The 17,794-nt window shown below is 38.8% G+C and overlaps 1 protein-coding gene and 1 long non-coding RNA gene across 2 annotated transcripts; one reads left to right on the forward strand and one right to left on the reverse strand.

The window, feature by feature from the left end:
* Positions 1 to 3,423: 3,423 nt before the first annotated feature.
* LOC128538863 (C-C motif chemokine 3-like) lies at positions 3,424 to 7,704 on the forward strand. The gene is made up of 3 exons (XM_053510640.1): positions 3,424 to 3,493; positions 7,250 to 7,361; positions 7,581 to 7,704. Exons 1-3 carry the CDS (start codon positions 3,424 to 3,426, stop codon positions 7,702 to 7,704), a joined length of 306 nt encoding a protein of 101 aa, XP_053366615.1.
* Positions 7,705 to 16,963: 9,259 nt separating this feature from the next.
* Positions 16,964 to 17,400, reverse strand: LOC128519387 (uncharacterized). The gene is made up of 3 exons (XR_008357849.1): positions 17,282 to 17,400; positions 17,100 to 17,186; positions 16,964 to 17,004 (listed from the first exon to the last, which is right to left on the reverse strand). It is a non-coding gene; the product is annotated as an uncharacterized LOC128519387 (long non-coding RNA).
* Positions 17,401 to 17,794: the final 394 nt, after the last annotated feature.

A 17,794-nucleotide genomic window follows, 5' to 3' on the forward strand; every position in this document is an offset into this window, starting at 1 on the left:
CGTGTGTGAACCTGCCAATGTTTTTTTTTTTTGTTTTCTTATTGAAGTTGACTAAAAGTACATTTTATCTATAGGCTTGTGTTGGTGATAAATATTTACAGTGCATCCAGTAATTTAATTGGTTTCAAATCATAGAGGGTAAGCTATTGCGTGGTATAAATTAGAGTATTATTCTTAGTCGGTAGAACTGTATAAATATAACCATACTAAGTGGAGGCACCGTCAATTCTTTTAAAAACTTTGTGGTATATTCACAAGTATTGGAACGCATAGTTTCACAGTAACTAGTTTACTGCAGCTAAAATGCCCCTACAAAGAATCCAGGGCCTCGCCCATAGTACTACAACACTCTTTATTAGTGGCGCCAAATACTAGCTACATGGGACGGGTGCTACAATACCTTGTCCAAGGTATTGCACTATTAGATGCTTTTTCTTTCCCATATTGCTTGAAATCTGTGGCCTGCTTAATAATGTGGAACAACCGAATAGTAGGTTTATGCACAACTGCAGGCCTTTAAAGGATCCTACACCTTGAGGCTTGCGGGACTTCAGAGGTACCAGCAGCTTCAAATACCTGTTTGCTGCTTTGTAATGGCATTTCAGCAGCTGCTCTCTTAATCCTCATCAATTGCTCTGGCAAGAGGGGTTTTCAAGTATGTCATGCGGCAGGCTGCCTTTTTCCGCAAGACATCTGTCAGGCTTCATAGTTGGATGCCAGGCTCGCGGGTCCTCGAGTCAGCATCCCAGAATTATGGGACACGCACACTACACAACCCTGGGGGTCCAGACACTTGCAGTGCGGCGGAGTGGGTATTCTTGTTCCAGTAGCGCTTTAGCGCAGCATTGAGTGTAGCTTTTGAAAGGGGACGTCTTGGGCTACTTTGTTGTAACCCTGATCCCTGAAAAAACAGGAACGAAATGCTGTGCTCGAATGCCGCACTGCATGCGTGACTGGACATCCTTCAGACAAAATTGACCTGAGGATGTTTCCGGTTCATGTCTATTTATAACCTCCAGGTGCACCTAATCGAATGACGTCACCTGGCCGAGGTTATATATGGCAAAAATTTTGGCGTGTTTGACACACGTGCTTCACAACCGGTCACGACGAAACGTTTCCCATAGCACTTTCGCACAGCATTTCGTTCCCGCTTTTTCAGGGAACAAGGTTACAGCAAAGTAACCCGAGACGCTTCTTCAGTAGATCCTCTACAACAGTTTATCCAACCACATGTGCCTGTGTAAATTTAAATTCAAATTTTATTTGTCACATACAGTCATACACAGTACGAAATGTAGTGAAATGCTTACACGACCGCCAGTGACCTTAAAAAGAGAATTAAAGCTTATAATAAGTAATAAATATCAATAGAAGTTTTATTTAAAGAAATTTTAATAAAAAAATTAAAATAAAATTTAACTAGAAAAAAATAGAAATATACTGTACACATAGAACTATAATGGTGTGCAAATATTCATAGAAAAAGTGACTTTGTGCAATGGTTATTAAAGTGTCTTTGTGCAATGGTCCAGAATGTAATCGTAAACATGTAGTGTAGATGTGATGTGCGTGGAGTTGTCCATAGTGTCCATGGATGTATAAAGATTGATTGATTGATTGTGAAAATTGTGAAAATATTGTTAGTTTTGCATAGTGGTGTGGTTGAGAGACCTTATCGCCTGCGGGAAGAAGCTCCTCCTCAGTCTCTCTGTGTTGGCCCTCAGGGAGCGGAATCGCTTCCCAGACCGCAACAGAGTGAACAGTCCATTGTTGGGGTGGCTGAGGTCCTTCACGACCTTCCTGGCCTTGGTCCAGCACCGCTTGGTGTAGATTAAGCGCAGGTCAGGGAGCTCGGTGCGGATGATGCGCTCAGCTGATCGCACCACCCTCTGTAGAGCTCGTCTGTCCTGCATGGTGCTGTTCCCGAACCAGGTCGTGATGTTACCCGTCAGGATGCTCTCTATGGTGCAGGAGTAGAAATTCCTGAGCACCTTGGAGGGCAGTCTAAAGTCTCTCAAGCGTCTGAGGTGGTACAGATGCTGCCGGGCCTTTTTTACCACGGTGTTGATGTGACAGGACCATGTCAGGTCCTGCGTGATGTGAACACCGAGGTATCTGAAGCTGTCCACTCTCTCCACTGGGCTCCTGTTGATGATGGGGGTCTGGTAGTTCCTCACCTGCTTTGTACTGAAGTCCACTATCAGCTCCTTTGTCTTGCTGACGTTCAGGAGGAGATTGTTTCTCTGGCACCAGTTCTCCAGATTTCCAACCTCCTCCAGGTAGGCCGTCTCATCGTTGTTGGTGATCAGGCCCACCACGACAGTGTCGTCAGCAAACTTGATGACGGTGGTGGAGTTGGTAGTGGCCACGCAGTCAGAGGTGTACAGGGAGTACAGCAGGGGGCTCAGAACACAACCCTGGGGGGCTCCAGTGCTGAGAGTGAGGGAGGCTGAGACATGTCCGCCCATCCTTACTGCCTGTGGTCTACCAGTCAGAAAATTGGAGATCCACTGACACATAGATGAGCTGAGTCCCAGGTGCTCCAGCTTGGTGGTGAGTGTGGAGGCAATTATGGTATTTAATTGGAATATATTATTATATTATATATTATTATATTATTATATTATTGGGATATATTATTATATAATATATTCCCATATTTATATGGGAATTATGGAGGTAAATTATTGAGGCCATTTTGTGATTTTCTATGAGTAGCCATACAATGAGTGGTTTAACTCGCTGTATTGGAGTTTTTAGTAGCAATATACAGCTAAGTTACAGGGTTTTTTGACCTGCTGATCTGTGGTCATAGCAAATAACATCAGAGTGTCTCTCAGGAAGTCATGATTTTAAACCCCATGGCTATAAAAGCGGTAAATGCGCTGTAGATAATATCAGTGTTTAAAAAGGGAAGTAATTATATTAACCATTTTCTCTGTGGTTTGTGACAGCCTTCTTATGCCTTATTTCATCCTGTGTGTAGCCCGGAATTCACTGGACAGTGATAAAGTCTATCCTCTGGCTATTTAATGTAATGTAACAATGTAAAGTAACATGCACACTTAACATATGTGCTGATTTTTGGTGGGTGGGCCAAAATTCCACAACATTTTTTTTTTTTTTTGTTAATTAATACCATGATTTTTGGTAATTAATACCAACAAATCAAGGGAAAAGTGGGAAAAAAAAAAACAACTATGATGAAAGCAGAATATTTAATGACATTCATAGAGAGAAGGATGAATTTATTCTTCAAAAGGTTGACTTTTTAACCCATTGACCCGCCCCTCAATCAGACCATACTCTCATCCTCCTACCAGCTTATAAAACCAGTGCTGAAGTCATATCTGTGTTAATACCATTCTGTTCACATCGTGATCATCACCATCATCATTATCATCATTAGCAGCAGTAGTCATGTCCTCTCATTCTCTCCTGATGGTTCTGCTGGTTCTCACCTGCCTTCAGTCCTTCACAACGACCCAGGGTAAGATAAAGTTCATTACATGTTTTTGTAATTATAATTATTGTATCTGTATTTCTGATAATTTGATTTAAATAAATTAAAATGTACTGACTTAAACACTAAGTAAGATGAGATAACTAAATTGTAGTAGAAAGTTCTGGCCTTGACTGGTGTTGACAGCTGTTTCTCTGAGGACTTGACTTGGCTGCAGTTGCTCGATAGGTCAGGACTGGTAGGAAGTCTACCTGAGCCTCCAATTATTAATTATATATTTCCATATTAACATCAACTGTTATAGCTAAACTGCCTGCCACCTAACACACAGTATGAATGCAGATCATCCTGCTTTCTGTTATCACCCAAATGAGGATGGGTTCCCTGTAGAGTCTGGTTCCTCTCAAGGTTTCTTCCTATTACCATCTCAGGGAGTTTTTCCTTGCCACCGTCGCCCTCGGCTTGTTCATCAGGGACTATCTGACCATTTTGATTCATACACATTAACATTCCATACAAACTTAAATAAATCTTCTTAATAATTGATTGTGTAAAGCTGCTTTGCGATGATGAGAATTGTTAAGCACGATAGAAATAAAATTGAATTAAATTTAAAGTTTCACAAGGAGAAAAGGTCATGTTGCAGTCAGTGGGTTGTAGAGTGTAGCAGTGGCATCATTACATCCAATCATTCTGGGCGTTACTTCGAATATTTTTGCTTTGAGGTGGAAATGTTTTATTAACATCTATCTGACAAGAATCGGGAGGGGGGATGGGGGTGGGTGGGTTGGGGGGCTAAGGGGATGGGGTTGTATAATGTCGTGTTCAAAATGACCCACACCCCAGCAGAAAAGACAGAATTAAAATAACTAGAAAAAAAAGATTTGACAATGTTGTGTAAGTAATGCACTTATCCCACTGTTTCACTAGTGTTTGGCTCCATCAAGGTAGAAAGTTCTCAGTACTCCGGAGCCAGGGAACTATTTTAAAACCCTTTAAACTCAAAATATGTATCAGCAACACAACATAGGCCAATTTAAAAGAAGCAACCAAAAACAAACAAAAATTATATAACAATTTATATATTACGTCCATAATGCGTACATTTCACCTCTACCACAGGGAATGACATCGCACAAACGTAGAACTCCCAAAATAAGCATATTATTATTATTATTATTATTATTATTATTATTATTTCTTTTTTCTTTTGTTTGGTCATAGAAAAAAATGAAAACAACCTAAAAATCACATTATCATGTGTATTTGTGCTATTTCTTCTGTTCAGTCATGTTTGTATAGACGGTTAAAATAAATTCTATACTGTACAATTCTAAGCCCAATATATGTTTATTTAAAAAAATAGGAACACAAAAAAATTGATAAAATAAGTTTCAAGAGCTTCTGGCTTAAACATGTAGAAATAAGAGGTCAGGATTGTACGGGGGATGTTACAATAACTCCCATTATGTATTCCTGTAGTGTGTGTGTGTGTGTGTGTGTGCCTTGGCACTGCGTCTAGAGTGTATCCTGCCCTGAGCTCCCTGAAATTGACTCCACACACATTTCAGAATTTGCAAAGAAGTAAATAAATATATGACAGAATGTATCTGTACCATCACCAAATGATCTAAACCACTAAATGCTTCATTGCCGTTACGAGATGATGAACTCATTATTTCCTTTTAAGAATTAATTTAATCTTTATTTCTTTTTTAGATTTTCATAATTAACACATTATCTCATTGTAACTCCCCAAATTCTATTAAAAATATATTATTGATTTTATTGTTTGATTGAATATTTATTGATTGTCATTATTATACCCCAATCTGATTGGTTAGGAGGTTCTGAATAATTTTCTATATCATCAGCTCTACTACTACTCCCTACTTATAAGAGAAATCCACAAAGTAATTAGAAATAGTTTAAATCTCTCTGTTAGTGTGTGTGTGTGTGTGTGTGTGTGTGCGCTCGTGCGCGCGTGTGTGTGTTTGCTGAATATTTACATTAAACACCAAACAGCAGTGCCCTCAACTAGTGGCTTTTGTTTCTTTTTGATGATCATGACCTTTGACTCTGTGGTTTTGTGTCAGTTTGTGGTTTTGGTGCATCAACCTTACAAACCATCACACTGAGCACTCGAGGAACATTTAAAAAATGTAAATCTCCAGCAGACAAACAGAATAGTTACAATTATATACATTGAAATGACAAAGAAAACAATTTAGTGATTTATTTGTTTTGTAAAATTAATGTATTTATATTCTTTTATGTTTTACATAAATGTTTTAAAGAGTTGAAGGTTTTTAGAAGGTTCACATGATATTTAACATGATGTAGTTAAAATAATAATAATAATAATAATAATACTTACTCAGTCTTCTATATCACTTTATCCTGTATGCAGGGTCGCAGGGACCTGAAGCTTATTCCAGGAGTCTTAGAGGATGAGGCGGGGTACATCCTGGACAGGGTGCCAATTTATCACATCTCACACACACACACACACACACACACACACACACACACACACACACACACACACACACTCAGACACTATGGGGAATTTCGGAACACCAGTTGGCCTAACCTGCTTGTCTTGGAGTATGTGCATTGTACTTTGTCACCGTCAGATACTGTTTCCCTTATATTTTCTAGTTCCCACACATATCAGTCTGTTGCTACTGATTTGTTCCCACACCACAGGTGAATTAACTGAGTTTCATCTTTCTATATATATTACATTATAACAAGGGAACACATCCCGATGGATAGAATTGTCAGATACTGTTTCCCCTCTGCTTTCTATTTAAATTTCTTCCCTCATGTATCAGACTGTTACTGCGGCTCTCTGAGTTTCATCACTAACACTATGTTCATATGTCCATGTTCTAAGTCAGTATTAGAGGTTCTGTTACTGCTCACTTGTTTACACAGCAAAAGTGAACCAGCTGATTCAGTGAAGTTTTATCATTATAAACACGTCCTTTATAGCAGCAGAAACACATCCTGATGAGTTTGTGCTATCAGTTAAGGTTCCCCCTCTACTGTTCACATACAGATGTGTCCACAGCTGTCAGGATGGTAATACTGTCATGTTTACAGCCGACAGGTGACTTAGCTGAGGTTCTGCTCATAATGACAGAATAGAGACCCGTCTGATACAGTCTCACAATAATAATAATAATAATAATAATAATAATAATGCGAGATAATTAGTATTTTATTTGTGTGATGTGAACTCACCAGGTCACATCTATCTGAATAAACCCAAACTGTATATGAAATGAATCAGCATTAGTAGTGCTCCATTTATTATTAAATATAAAAACAAAATCCATTTGTGAAATAGCATAAATAATTCATGGGTAGTGTAGACCAGTGATAAAAAACAATACAAAGCATATTATGATGAGTTTTGTTTTCAAGGCGCGTGAAATTCGGCGTCTTTTCCATTTCAGTGATTATAAAACGCTAACAATGTTATTTTTGTCCTTTACCGCGCTCCGTAGGATCTCACTGGCACGCGCATAACCCCTCGCGGGCGAGCCTTCTCCTAAATGCGCCGTTTTACGGGGGCGGGGCTAAGGAAACACATCCCGATGACCCGTGATGATGATGATGTGTGTGTGTGTGTGTTATTAGGCCAAAATGATGAACATGATGAATTTTATCTATTTATTTAAGATTCAGTAGAAGACCAACAAATTTAGATTTAAGAGCACCACGTCAGAACTTTAACGTGATGTGGTGAAATTTGAATATATTTTTCCCCTACAGCTGCAAAAGAACCAGATTTATGCTGTTTCACGTTCCAGAAGAGAAAGGTGCCTGTACAGTTTATTACTAAGTATAAAGAAACTCACCGTGCCTGTTACCACCCTGGAATCGTGTAAGTTTTCAGCATCTTGTATCATTTTAACAGGTTATAAGAGTCCCCTCATCAATTATTATTTCATGTCTATATAAACTATAATATAAATGTAATAGAATCAAAATTTTAATAACATTATTAATTATTTACATTTATCAAACATTCCAATATGGTTTGAGATGAGTAAAATGTATATTTGGAGTTCAGATAATACTTTAATTCTTCTCTTATCTGCAGTTTTATCATGAAGAGCGGTCGTCGTGTGTGTGCAGACCCCAGAGATCAATGGGTGAAGGAGCACAAGGAAAACATTGATCGGCGCCTTTATGGAGGCCCAAACCAAACTCAAGCGAGTGGTTAAACAATTCCTCCATTAATGTATAATTACTACAAACTGCACTTTCTATATATCGAGAATGGTTCTCTTAAAAGCGCTTTCTGCAAGCTTGATCAAGTGTTTAAATCCTCCCTCTATCAATAGATAATTACTACAAAATGCACTTGGTTTAAGAATTGCATGCTGGTTTTGGACAGGAGGATTACAGCTTTTTGCTTGAAACATTTAATCAGGTACACTTGCTCGAAACATTATAGCATTATTTTGCTCAGTTAATCTTTGGCCCGTGGGGAGGAAGTAATTTTATTCCAAGTATTTTAAAGGACGTTATATACAGATTATGGCTTCAAGGCCACATTTTTAACTTTTCAAAAAGAAACCAATGTTTGAAATATATTAAAATATCATCATGTCTTTTATATCAACAATTTTAATGGTTGTCTTAATAAATGCATAAATAAAAAGACTCAAATATTATGCTTATATATTCTTCTACTACCACTACTACTGCTAATACTATGAATAATAATAATAATAATAATAATACACTTTGCGACGTGCCTGTGGATCCATTTCAAAATGATAACAGTAGCTCTGCTTCATGACTGTTCTCTGATAACAGCACCAGAAACATTTTTAGAGAATGGGAAGCTCTTATATATATATATATATATATTAAATAGACTAGTCTCTGGTATATTGGAACATTTCAAAGGTTTATGGCTATAATATAATACATAAAATAACAAACTTTTTTTTTTTTTTCATTTCTCTGCTTGATAGTTTGTACGTCCCTTTGACAATATAGACTGAATTTCACTTACAATGCATCCGGAAAGTATTTACATCGCATCACCTTTTCCACATTTTATCTTTGTTATGCCTTATTTCTAAATGGATTTAATTTATTTTTTCCCTTTAGAATTCTACACACAACAGACACACCATAATGACAACATGAAAAAAGTTTACTTGAGAATTAATGACATTCACAGACGGAGGAATTTACATGGCAGTTATTATCACATGAGAGAATTCTCTTGGTAAATTATATGGGCGAAGTCCGACAGCCAGCAGTTCAATATCGGGACTACAAACACGGTCCTTAACAGTCACATGACCGGGGTTACACCACATGTTGTTGATGTAAACAGCCAGCCCCCCTCCTTTCCTCTAACCGCTCTCTCTACTCGTCCTGTCGCTCCGTATAAGCGCTGAAGCCGTCCAGTGTAATATTAGAGTCAGGCACATCACTATGGAACCAAGTCTCTGTAAAACACATCAGGCTGCCCTCACCAAAGATGTTTTCAGTCCTTAACAAAGTGATCAACTTGTCCATCTTATTGTCCAGAGATCTCATGTTGCCCATGATGAGAGACGGGACATATGGCTTGAACTTTCTCATCCATTCCTTTTGCTCCGCTTATCTCTCTTCATCTTTGCCTCATCTGTGCCGCTTTCTTCCACCTCTGCATCCTCTTGTCGTCCTCCTCCGTATCTCATCTGGAATGTTTAGAGTCCTATACAGAATCAAATTTCTAATGCCGGCCGGCTTTAGTGCGATCAGCTGTTCCCTGGTGTAAACGAAGGAACCGGCTCCTTGCTGTCGCGCGCTGATCACCCAGAGCACCGAAAACATAATTAACATTGCATAACTAAGAACAATAACACTTTAAAAATGCATGGTTTAAAAGGGGGACCTTACCTGTTAAAAACAAAATAAAGTTATTATTAAATAATAGAAGGAAAGTATAATAAAATAATTAAATCACATGAAAACTCTGAGAGAAACCACACCAAGCTGCTGCACTCTCGCCCATGTGCATCACACCTTACGTGGAATGTCTGCTGTTTAATGTTTCTTCTCCCACTACCTCACCTCATTACCACAAAATATTTAATTGTCATGTTGTCATTAGTCACTCGTTTGCACATTTGCATGTGCACTTTATGTTGTCTCTTTTATATAGAACTTAGACACCATAGAACTAAATAAACAGGACAAATCTATAACAGACATCAGTTACACATAAAACATGCATACAACAAAAATATTAAGAAATTAACAAAAATATCTTCACATACCACTTTTTTTTGCTTGTGAGCTAAGAGAGGGGGTTTATCTTAACATTTCTTGGTTGGATGGCTTACATTCATCAAGAGAAAATTCTCAACATCTGCACGCAACAGCATCGCTCGTCTCCTCATGTCAATGACAAAACAGGAAGTGCCATACAAAATGCAACATGGGAATCAAATAAAACATGACCCAAGTTCTTGTATCTTATTCAAACAAATGATAACTGAATATAAAAATCACACGTATCATTATAAAATAATCAAAATATAAAATTATACTAATTAAACTAATCAACATTTATTGAAATAAACAAGTTCAAGTACACAAACGCCATCTAGTAGAAATGATACAAAACTTTGTGTCAATAAATACAATCTGTTTTGTCTCAGCTAGCCAGATAATTAGGTTTCTTAGTTAGCTAGTTAGTTTCTGTTAATTCATGTTGTTAATTTATGTTGTATGTACCACCTTGGTCCTGGAGGAACGTTGTTTTATTTCGCTGGATACTAACCTGAATACGGGTAAAATTACAATAAAAACCTACTTGACTTGACTCTAAAGTTAAATTTACTTAAAAAACTCAAGGAAACTGGTTGCCCTAAAAAATGTAAGTAACGTTTACTGGAAAACTTGAAGTAATCATTACTTATAAGAGTCATTTTAACAACCATTTTAAGTTGAATTTACTTAATGCTTTTAATTTGCCTAATTACTTCATTCCTTTAATTGCATTCAATTACATGGAGAAACATTTTTTATTTATAAATGTTCATTTCAAATTACAACAGTACAGTAAGTACTAAAACAAGTTTTATTTTTTAGCAGGTTTTATACTTTTCTCTGCATTCTCAACAGAGCTAATAACGACCCTTGTTTTAAATGCTTAACTTGCAAAATGTGTGAACAATTCCTATATCACAAAAGAATTCCTGTATAATAGAACAGTTTGTTTGAACAAATATTTGCACTTAATCACATGAACGTACTGTATTGAACACATTGTGTTTACATATACAGTACAAGTCTATTCAAATGTAATAAATTGTTTTCTTGTACACCCGAGTTCAGTATTGTGAAGCTTAGTTGTGTTAATGCGATAAGGATGAGAAGGTATACATTTCAATTTCCAAAGTAAAATACACAATCTTTCACAACCAGTCTAAAACCAGAGTAATCACCTATGAAATTATTTGCCAAACTTTACTTGTACATGTGCTTGCACAGGTTATTATCAAAAGTACAAAGTTTTTTTTAAAGAAAACTTAAAGAAGCATAAATATGGATCAGCTGATCAAAATTAAAACTTCCCTTTGCACAACCATATTTGTAAGAGAAACACAAGCATTATTTTCATTCAACAAATCAAGTGAACATTTGTTTCTCATGATTTCACAATGATGTAGTGTGCTAGTTACTGCTGCAGGGGGCAGTATTTTAATCACTTTTTGTTGTCTTATAAATTTGCTCTTTGGGTCCTCTTTTGCAAAAAAAAAAAAAAAAAAAAGGGGGACACCTTATATTTACTATTGTGAATAAAGGCACTTATCTATTAAACACACTAACCCCCATACTGAATTAAGGAATAAATAAATAAAATAAAAAAAACATTCCAATGTCTCGTGGATTAGACCCTTTTACACTGCATTTGCAAGCTGATTTTTCAAGGATTAAATTTTGGGTGCCAGCTCAACCTTTCCAATGTTAAGAAATATCTGCTGGATGAAATAGACAGTGTTTTTCTCTGGATCCATCACTGTATTGCCTTGGTTCGGAGGGGCTCATGGCTCTGATTTAAAGCCAAGCTTAAGCTTGACTCTGATGCATGCAAGCAAGGTAATGTTAGTATAATTTCACAGCTTAAATTTTATTTTAAAATATGTCTCTTGTTATTATTTTTCGGTCCTTGTAACTAGAAGTGGGTTTTCATCATTCATCTAATCCATTAACTGTGCTTTCTTGCTCTCTCAGTTCCTCCTCAGCTCTTCTGCACTGTCCAGAGCTGATACAAATGCCACGGCAAGAAGGACATTGTCACCTTCTCGCAGTCGTATATTCGGACAGTTTCTCCTCTGTCACTTTCTCCATCTTCTGTGTCAGCAACTGCCACTACCTCCTTAACTTTTCTCCACCAAACTGTTTCCACTGTGTCAACAGCCATGACTGCTGATCCCCCAGGACCACCAGGGTGATGGCCACCAGCACCTGAGCAACAGCTGCTGGGTCTTTAGGTGAGAGTTTGTACAGCGTCATGTGCATTGTTTTCTTGCTTGTGGTAGTATAGTTATTGATTTTTATTGTATGTGCTATATTTACTAGGCTGGGGATAAGCACTGTCCCACGAATGGACCGAGTGGACCATCTGGACAAGGACTGAAACTGGTTTAACACTCAGCGACCAGCAAGTCTGCACCATCATAGCTCTCTGTCAAAACTTAATGCCATATGACAAGCAGCGTGAGGCATCCTCTGCTCAGCATCTTCTGCTCGGCATCCTCTGCTCGGCATCATGTGCGGCTGACCACTGGACTTCAGACATCCCAAAACAAAGGGTGAAATTAAACCAGGTGTGGGGACCATGGCTTCTCGTGTCTTGTGTCTTAGGATCCACCGGATCACCTGGCCAGTAGACCGACTGTTGTTGTCTAGCAGAGGCCATCTTTGTCAGACTCTGTGACATTTACAAGAACCCACAACACACATTCATTATGCATTGACAAAATGGACAATGATTAAACTGCTGATAAAAAAAATAGACTAATAATTTGTGAAAATTTGTCATTTAATTGGTGGTGTGTAAATAGTGTCTAAGTTGCAGATTGGATCTCTATATACATAGATACATGTTTTATCACTGATTTTACCGGAAAGGCAGACATTTTTATGTTTTTCTTTATATGTATTTCCTTCTAGCATTTATTTTTAGAGATTTTTTGTTTTTAAGAACCGGATGAAGGTGGAGAGATAATGAGTGAGTGCAGTATATAACTGTATAATGACACCATAATTTGCTAATAAATTTGCATTATATTTTTAAAGAAGCTTTATGATTTATTTCTATCACAAATATCTGTACAAACAGGAGTCAATTAGAGTGGCTTTTTATAGACTTTAAATGAAAAAATAACAGAATATGATTCTCTTTAAAGTACATCACCAGATTAATATTTCATTTGTAATGAATTTGCCTTCTTCCCAGCAGGTCACAGTCATATAGAGAATGCAAAGACACTGTTGCATTGCCTTTCATGTTAATTCTATTAATTTGAATATATTAGTCAAATTTACTTTTTGTGTGACACAGCATAAAGCATTTAACAACAATCTCTTATACTTTTACATTAATTTAACCTCATGTTATGATTAATTAGGCAGAATTTTTGTGACACTTGTCAGATTTTTGAGTTAAAATAAAACGTCATACTCAGGATTCGAACCTGGGACCTTTGGATCCACAACCTCCCCCTGCCTAATGCATAAAAATGTTCATTTTTGGTGCAAATCTTACAATTACAATGACATTAGCAGTCTACAACTAGAGGGAAACATCAAAGATAGTAATAACTCTCATTTCCCCTCATTTTTTCTCAATTTTTCATTTTTTTCTTCTTTTTTTCTTATTTTTCCCTTTTCCCCCTTCTTCCCCTTCTTCCCCTTTTTTTTGCCCTCTCAAATCCCCCCCCCCAAACAGACTATTGTTCCCCAGCTTCTGAACTCCAAACTGAATGTCAGAATGGGAAAGCAATGTTGAGCGTGGCATGGTTGTTGGTGCCAGGCGGGCTGGTCTGAGTATTTCACAATCTGCTCAGTTACTGGGATTTTCACGCACAACCATTTCTAGGGTTTACAAAGAATGGTGTGAAAAGGGAAAACATCCAGTATGCGCCATATATATATATATATATATATTGTTACGTGCGGCTGTAGTGCACGTATGTGCGGGTGCGTGGCGGCTGGTGCTGCTCTCTCTCTCCCTGCCTTTCTCTCTCTCTCGCTCTCCCTGCTGCAGGGGGTCCCGCCCTGATTGAGCATGCTGTGACGTGCGACGGGATTGGCTGGCCGTGGAGAAACCCGTCTTTTTAAGCTGGCCGGTGAAACCCGGAAGTGCGCGTTGGTGGATTTGGAGATGTGTGTTGTGTTGGCTAGTGATTGTAAAACTGTTGGGTCGCGCCGGTATTTTGTGAGTTGTAAAGTGTTGGTTTTCTTTTGTTTCTATATTTGTTTTGCTTTTGTTGTAAATATTGTAAATAGTTTTCTGTTGGTTTGTATATACTTTTTTTCCTTGTCGGAAGCAGTAGGGGTTGGGTGCCATTTTCGCTAAACCCATTTTTTTCCTGTTTCTGTGTTAGTTAGGGAGGTAGGTTAGGCTTATGTATTTTGGTTAAAGTTTTCTTTGGTAGGTTAGTTAGCTTGCGGGAGGAGATAGGGGGAGTTTTTGTTTATTGTTTTGGCCTTGGCCCAACCCTGAAGCTAGGAGCTTCCCGTGTGTGTGTGTGTGTGTGTGTGTGTAAAACAAACCACGCACACAATCCTGTTGTAAAGGATTTCTTTTTTTATTTTATCTTTGTTGCGGCCCTGAACCCTAGACTAAGGGGTCGTAACAAGTGGGGGCTCGTCCGTTGCCCGGGCATAACAAGTGGGGGCTCGTTCGTTGCCCGGTCGTAACAAGGTCCCATAGGGGGGGCTCTTCCGTTCTCCCAGTAACAAGTGGGGCTCGTGTATTGCCCCAGTAACAAGTGGGGACTGTCCATTTCCGAGCATACTCGGCATTGGTTTGTTTGGCTGCCTTCTTAGGTTGGACAGTAGTTTGATAATGGCTTTTGATTTAATAGCTTTTACGCTTGATCCTACCTTAGAGGAATTTGACCGGTGTCGTAAGGATGACTTGTTCGGCATTGCTGAATTTTTTGAAATTGATGTGCCACGTAAGGGTCTTAAAAAGGAGATAAAAAAATATTACGTAAAACATTAATTGAGCAGCAGATTTTACCTCAGGTGGCGGGAGAGTACACTGAGGATGAGGACGCTTCAACGCCGACGGAGGTTGACGGTAAGCCGTCGGTTGCGCCACAGTCACCCTCCACGCCCCCCAGGTATAAGGTAATTAAATCACCCACAATAACACCAATTGACAGATCAGAACAACTTTTGGTTCTAAAAATGAGGGAGGTGGAGCTGAAAATAAAACGAGAGGAAACGGAGACTCAAAGACTTCGGTTGCGGGAGCTGGAGCTTGAGATGGAGCGGGAGCATTTTCGGCGAGATTTCAGCCGGTTACACCGGGCTGAGAGCGCGCCGGAGAGTTCCCCTGCCTCTCCGTCATTCGCTCAGTTACCTGCAGCGGCTGCGCCGGGCTCTTCTTCTCTCGTTTCTGCCCCAGTTACTACTTCCCCACCCCAGTTCGATGTAAGTAAGCATATTGTTTTAGTACCTCCTTTTAGAGAGACCGAAGTGGATAGCTATTTTATAGCTTTTGAGCGTGTGGCGGCTACGTTACAGTGGCCTAGAGCAATGTGGGCTCTCTTGTTACAATGTAAGCTAACTGGTAAAGCGCAGGATGTGTGCTCTGCGTTGCCTATCGAACAAAGTCTGGATTACGACACGGTCAAACAAACGGTCCTACGTGCCTATGAGTTAGTGCCCGAGGCTTACAGACAAAAATTTAGGTCCCATAGGAAGGCAGATAGACAAACCTTTGTTGAATTTGCCTGTGAGAAACAAACATTGTTTGAGAAGTGGTGTGCTACAACAAAAACTACCACTTTTGAGGCTCTTAAAGAGTTAATCTTGTTGGAGGATTTTAAAAATTGTATTTTTGAAGATGTTGTATTGCATCTGAATGAGCAAAAAGTCACTTCTTTGTCAGCAGCCGCTGTTTTCCCTCGCCCTATTGTAACAGAAAAACCAGTGACTGATAATGATGATTTTGGTTCCAACTTGCCTAAAGTATTTCCATCATGTGCAGTTACACGTGCACAGGCACGAAATCTTAACGATGTTGTTGATTTGTCGGATTCTTTTTTACAAACACCTCTTACAAGTAAATTTTATGTCAAACCAACGTTGTCTGATGAAACTATTGCACCCTTACAAATGGGCCGTTCGCAATTGGCGGCAGCGCAGAGGGCTGATGTAACATTAGCAAAATATTTTAAAGCTGTGTGTGATGAGCTAATGAAACCTAATAAAAATGTAACGTTTTATCTAGATGGCGAAGTGTTAATGAGACGTTGGGAAAATGTTGATATTGTTCAACAAATTGTGGTGCCTGTAACGTATCGACGACAGATATTAAATCTGGCTCATGATCATGTTTTTTCTGGCCATTTGGGGATTACAAAGACATATGACCGTATTTTACGATCGTTTTTTTGGCCAGGCATGAAGGCAGATGTTGTTGCTCATTGCAGATCGTGCCATGTTTGCCAGGTGACAGGCAAGCCAAATCAAAATGTTCCTCCGGCTCCTTTGCACCCAATTCCTGTAATGGGAGAACCTATTCTCAACCTATACCCAACCTATATTATTGATTGTGTGGGACCTTTGCCAAAATCGAAAGCAGGTCACCAATTTATACTCACTTTTATGTGTGCTGCCACTCGTTTTCCGGAGGCCGTTCCGATTCGCAGTATTAAAGCTAAGCTGGTGACGAAAGAAATAATAAGAAGAATTTTTTTCATTGTTTGGGTTGCCGAAAGTGATACAAATTGACCAGGGGTCTAATTTTACCTCAAAGCTGTTTTCTCAGGTTCTTCGCGAACTAGCTGTTAAGCATCAGCTGTCGACTGCCTTCCATCCGGAGTCGCAAGGCATGTTGGAGAGGTTCCATCAAACTCTCAAGTCCACGCTCCGGGCTTTCTGTCTCGAAACAGGAAAGGACTGGGATGAAGGGCTCCCGATGCTTATGTTTGCGGTACGTGAGACGGTGCAGGAATCATTAGGCTTCAGTCCGGCTGAGCTGGTCTTTGGACACACTGTGCGGGGCCCCCTGAAACTTTTAAAAGAGCAGTTTTTATCATCGGAGAAAGAAACGGTGACGTATGTGAGTATGTGACTCAAATGCGACAGCATTTAAATCGAGTGTTGGAAATGTCAAAAAACTTGGGTTTTAACTTGGGTTTTAACCAAGAACAAATGAAGAAACATTTTGATTTTAAGAGTGTGGCACGTAATTTTAAACCGGGAGATTTGGTCTTGGTTTTACTTCCTCTCCCAGGGTCGTCGTTGCAGGCCAGGTTTTCTGGGCCCTATGTGGTGGAAAAGAAAATTAATGTTAATTATCAAATCCGTATGCCTGAGAGACGAAAGAAAAGTCGTGTGTGCCACATCAATATGTTAAAACCTTATGTGGATATGGAAACGTCTGTGAAGCCCGCAGTGGAGGTGTCCTCAGTGGTGACCGTTTCCCCTCTGCCAATTGAAGTCAATCCTGAGGATGATGGGTTGAAACATTATGACAAAATTGCTGACAGCAAATTGTCTAATTCTGATATTTTAAATAATCTAAAAGAACATTTATCTCACCTCTCATATTCTCAACGAACAGACGTGGTTTCATTAATTCATGAATCCTCTTCTCTCTTTTCAGATATCCCCAGACAAACTCACGTTTTATTTCATGATGTCGAACTTTTACAGCCGTCCCAGATAAAACAACACCCTTATCTGGTTAATCCAAAGAAGAGAGAAGAAATGAGAAGAGAGGTAGAATATTTGCTTACGCATGGTTTGGCGGTGCCTAGTTCGAGCCCGTGGAGCTCACCGTGTTTACTGGTGCCAAAATCCGATAACTCTGTCAGGTTCTGCACGGATTATAGGAAAGTCAATAGCGTAACGAAACCAGATTGTTTTCCGTTACCTCGGATGGAGGATTGTGTGGACCGTGTTGGTGCCTCGTCGTATATTTTTATATATATATATAATTTTAAATTACACATTATTGCTTTGTTTTTGTTTTTTCTTTTTATATTTTTTACAAGTCACCTTTTTCACATTTTAAGAGAAAGAATTGTTGGTTAAATAGTTTAAAAAGGTTAT

This window comes from Clarias gariepinus, chromosome 1 (assembly GCF_024256425.1).
Source record: "Clarias gariepinus isolate MV-2021 ecotype Netherlands chromosome 1, CGAR_prim_01v2, whole genome shotgun sequence".
NCBI lineage: Eukaryota > Metazoa > Chordata > Actinopteri > Siluriformes > Clariidae > Clarias > Clarias gariepinus.

What these genes read in the sequence shown, in the direction of transcription:
- LOC128538863 (XM_053510640.1), top strand. Translation starts at nt 3,424, where the DNA reads ATGTCCTCTCATTCTCTCCTGATGGTTCTGCTGGTTCTCACCTGCCTT. An exon ending in GTCCTTCACAACGACCCAGG is followed by an intron (nt 3,494 to 7,249) that starts GTAAGATAAAGT and finishes TTTCCCCTACAG; the next exon opens with CTGCAAAAGAACCAGATTTA. An exon ending in TGTTACCACCCTGGAATCGT is followed by an intron (nt 7,362 to 7,580) that starts GTAAGTTTTCAG and finishes TCTTATCTGCAG; the next exon opens with TTTTATCATGAAGAGCGGTC.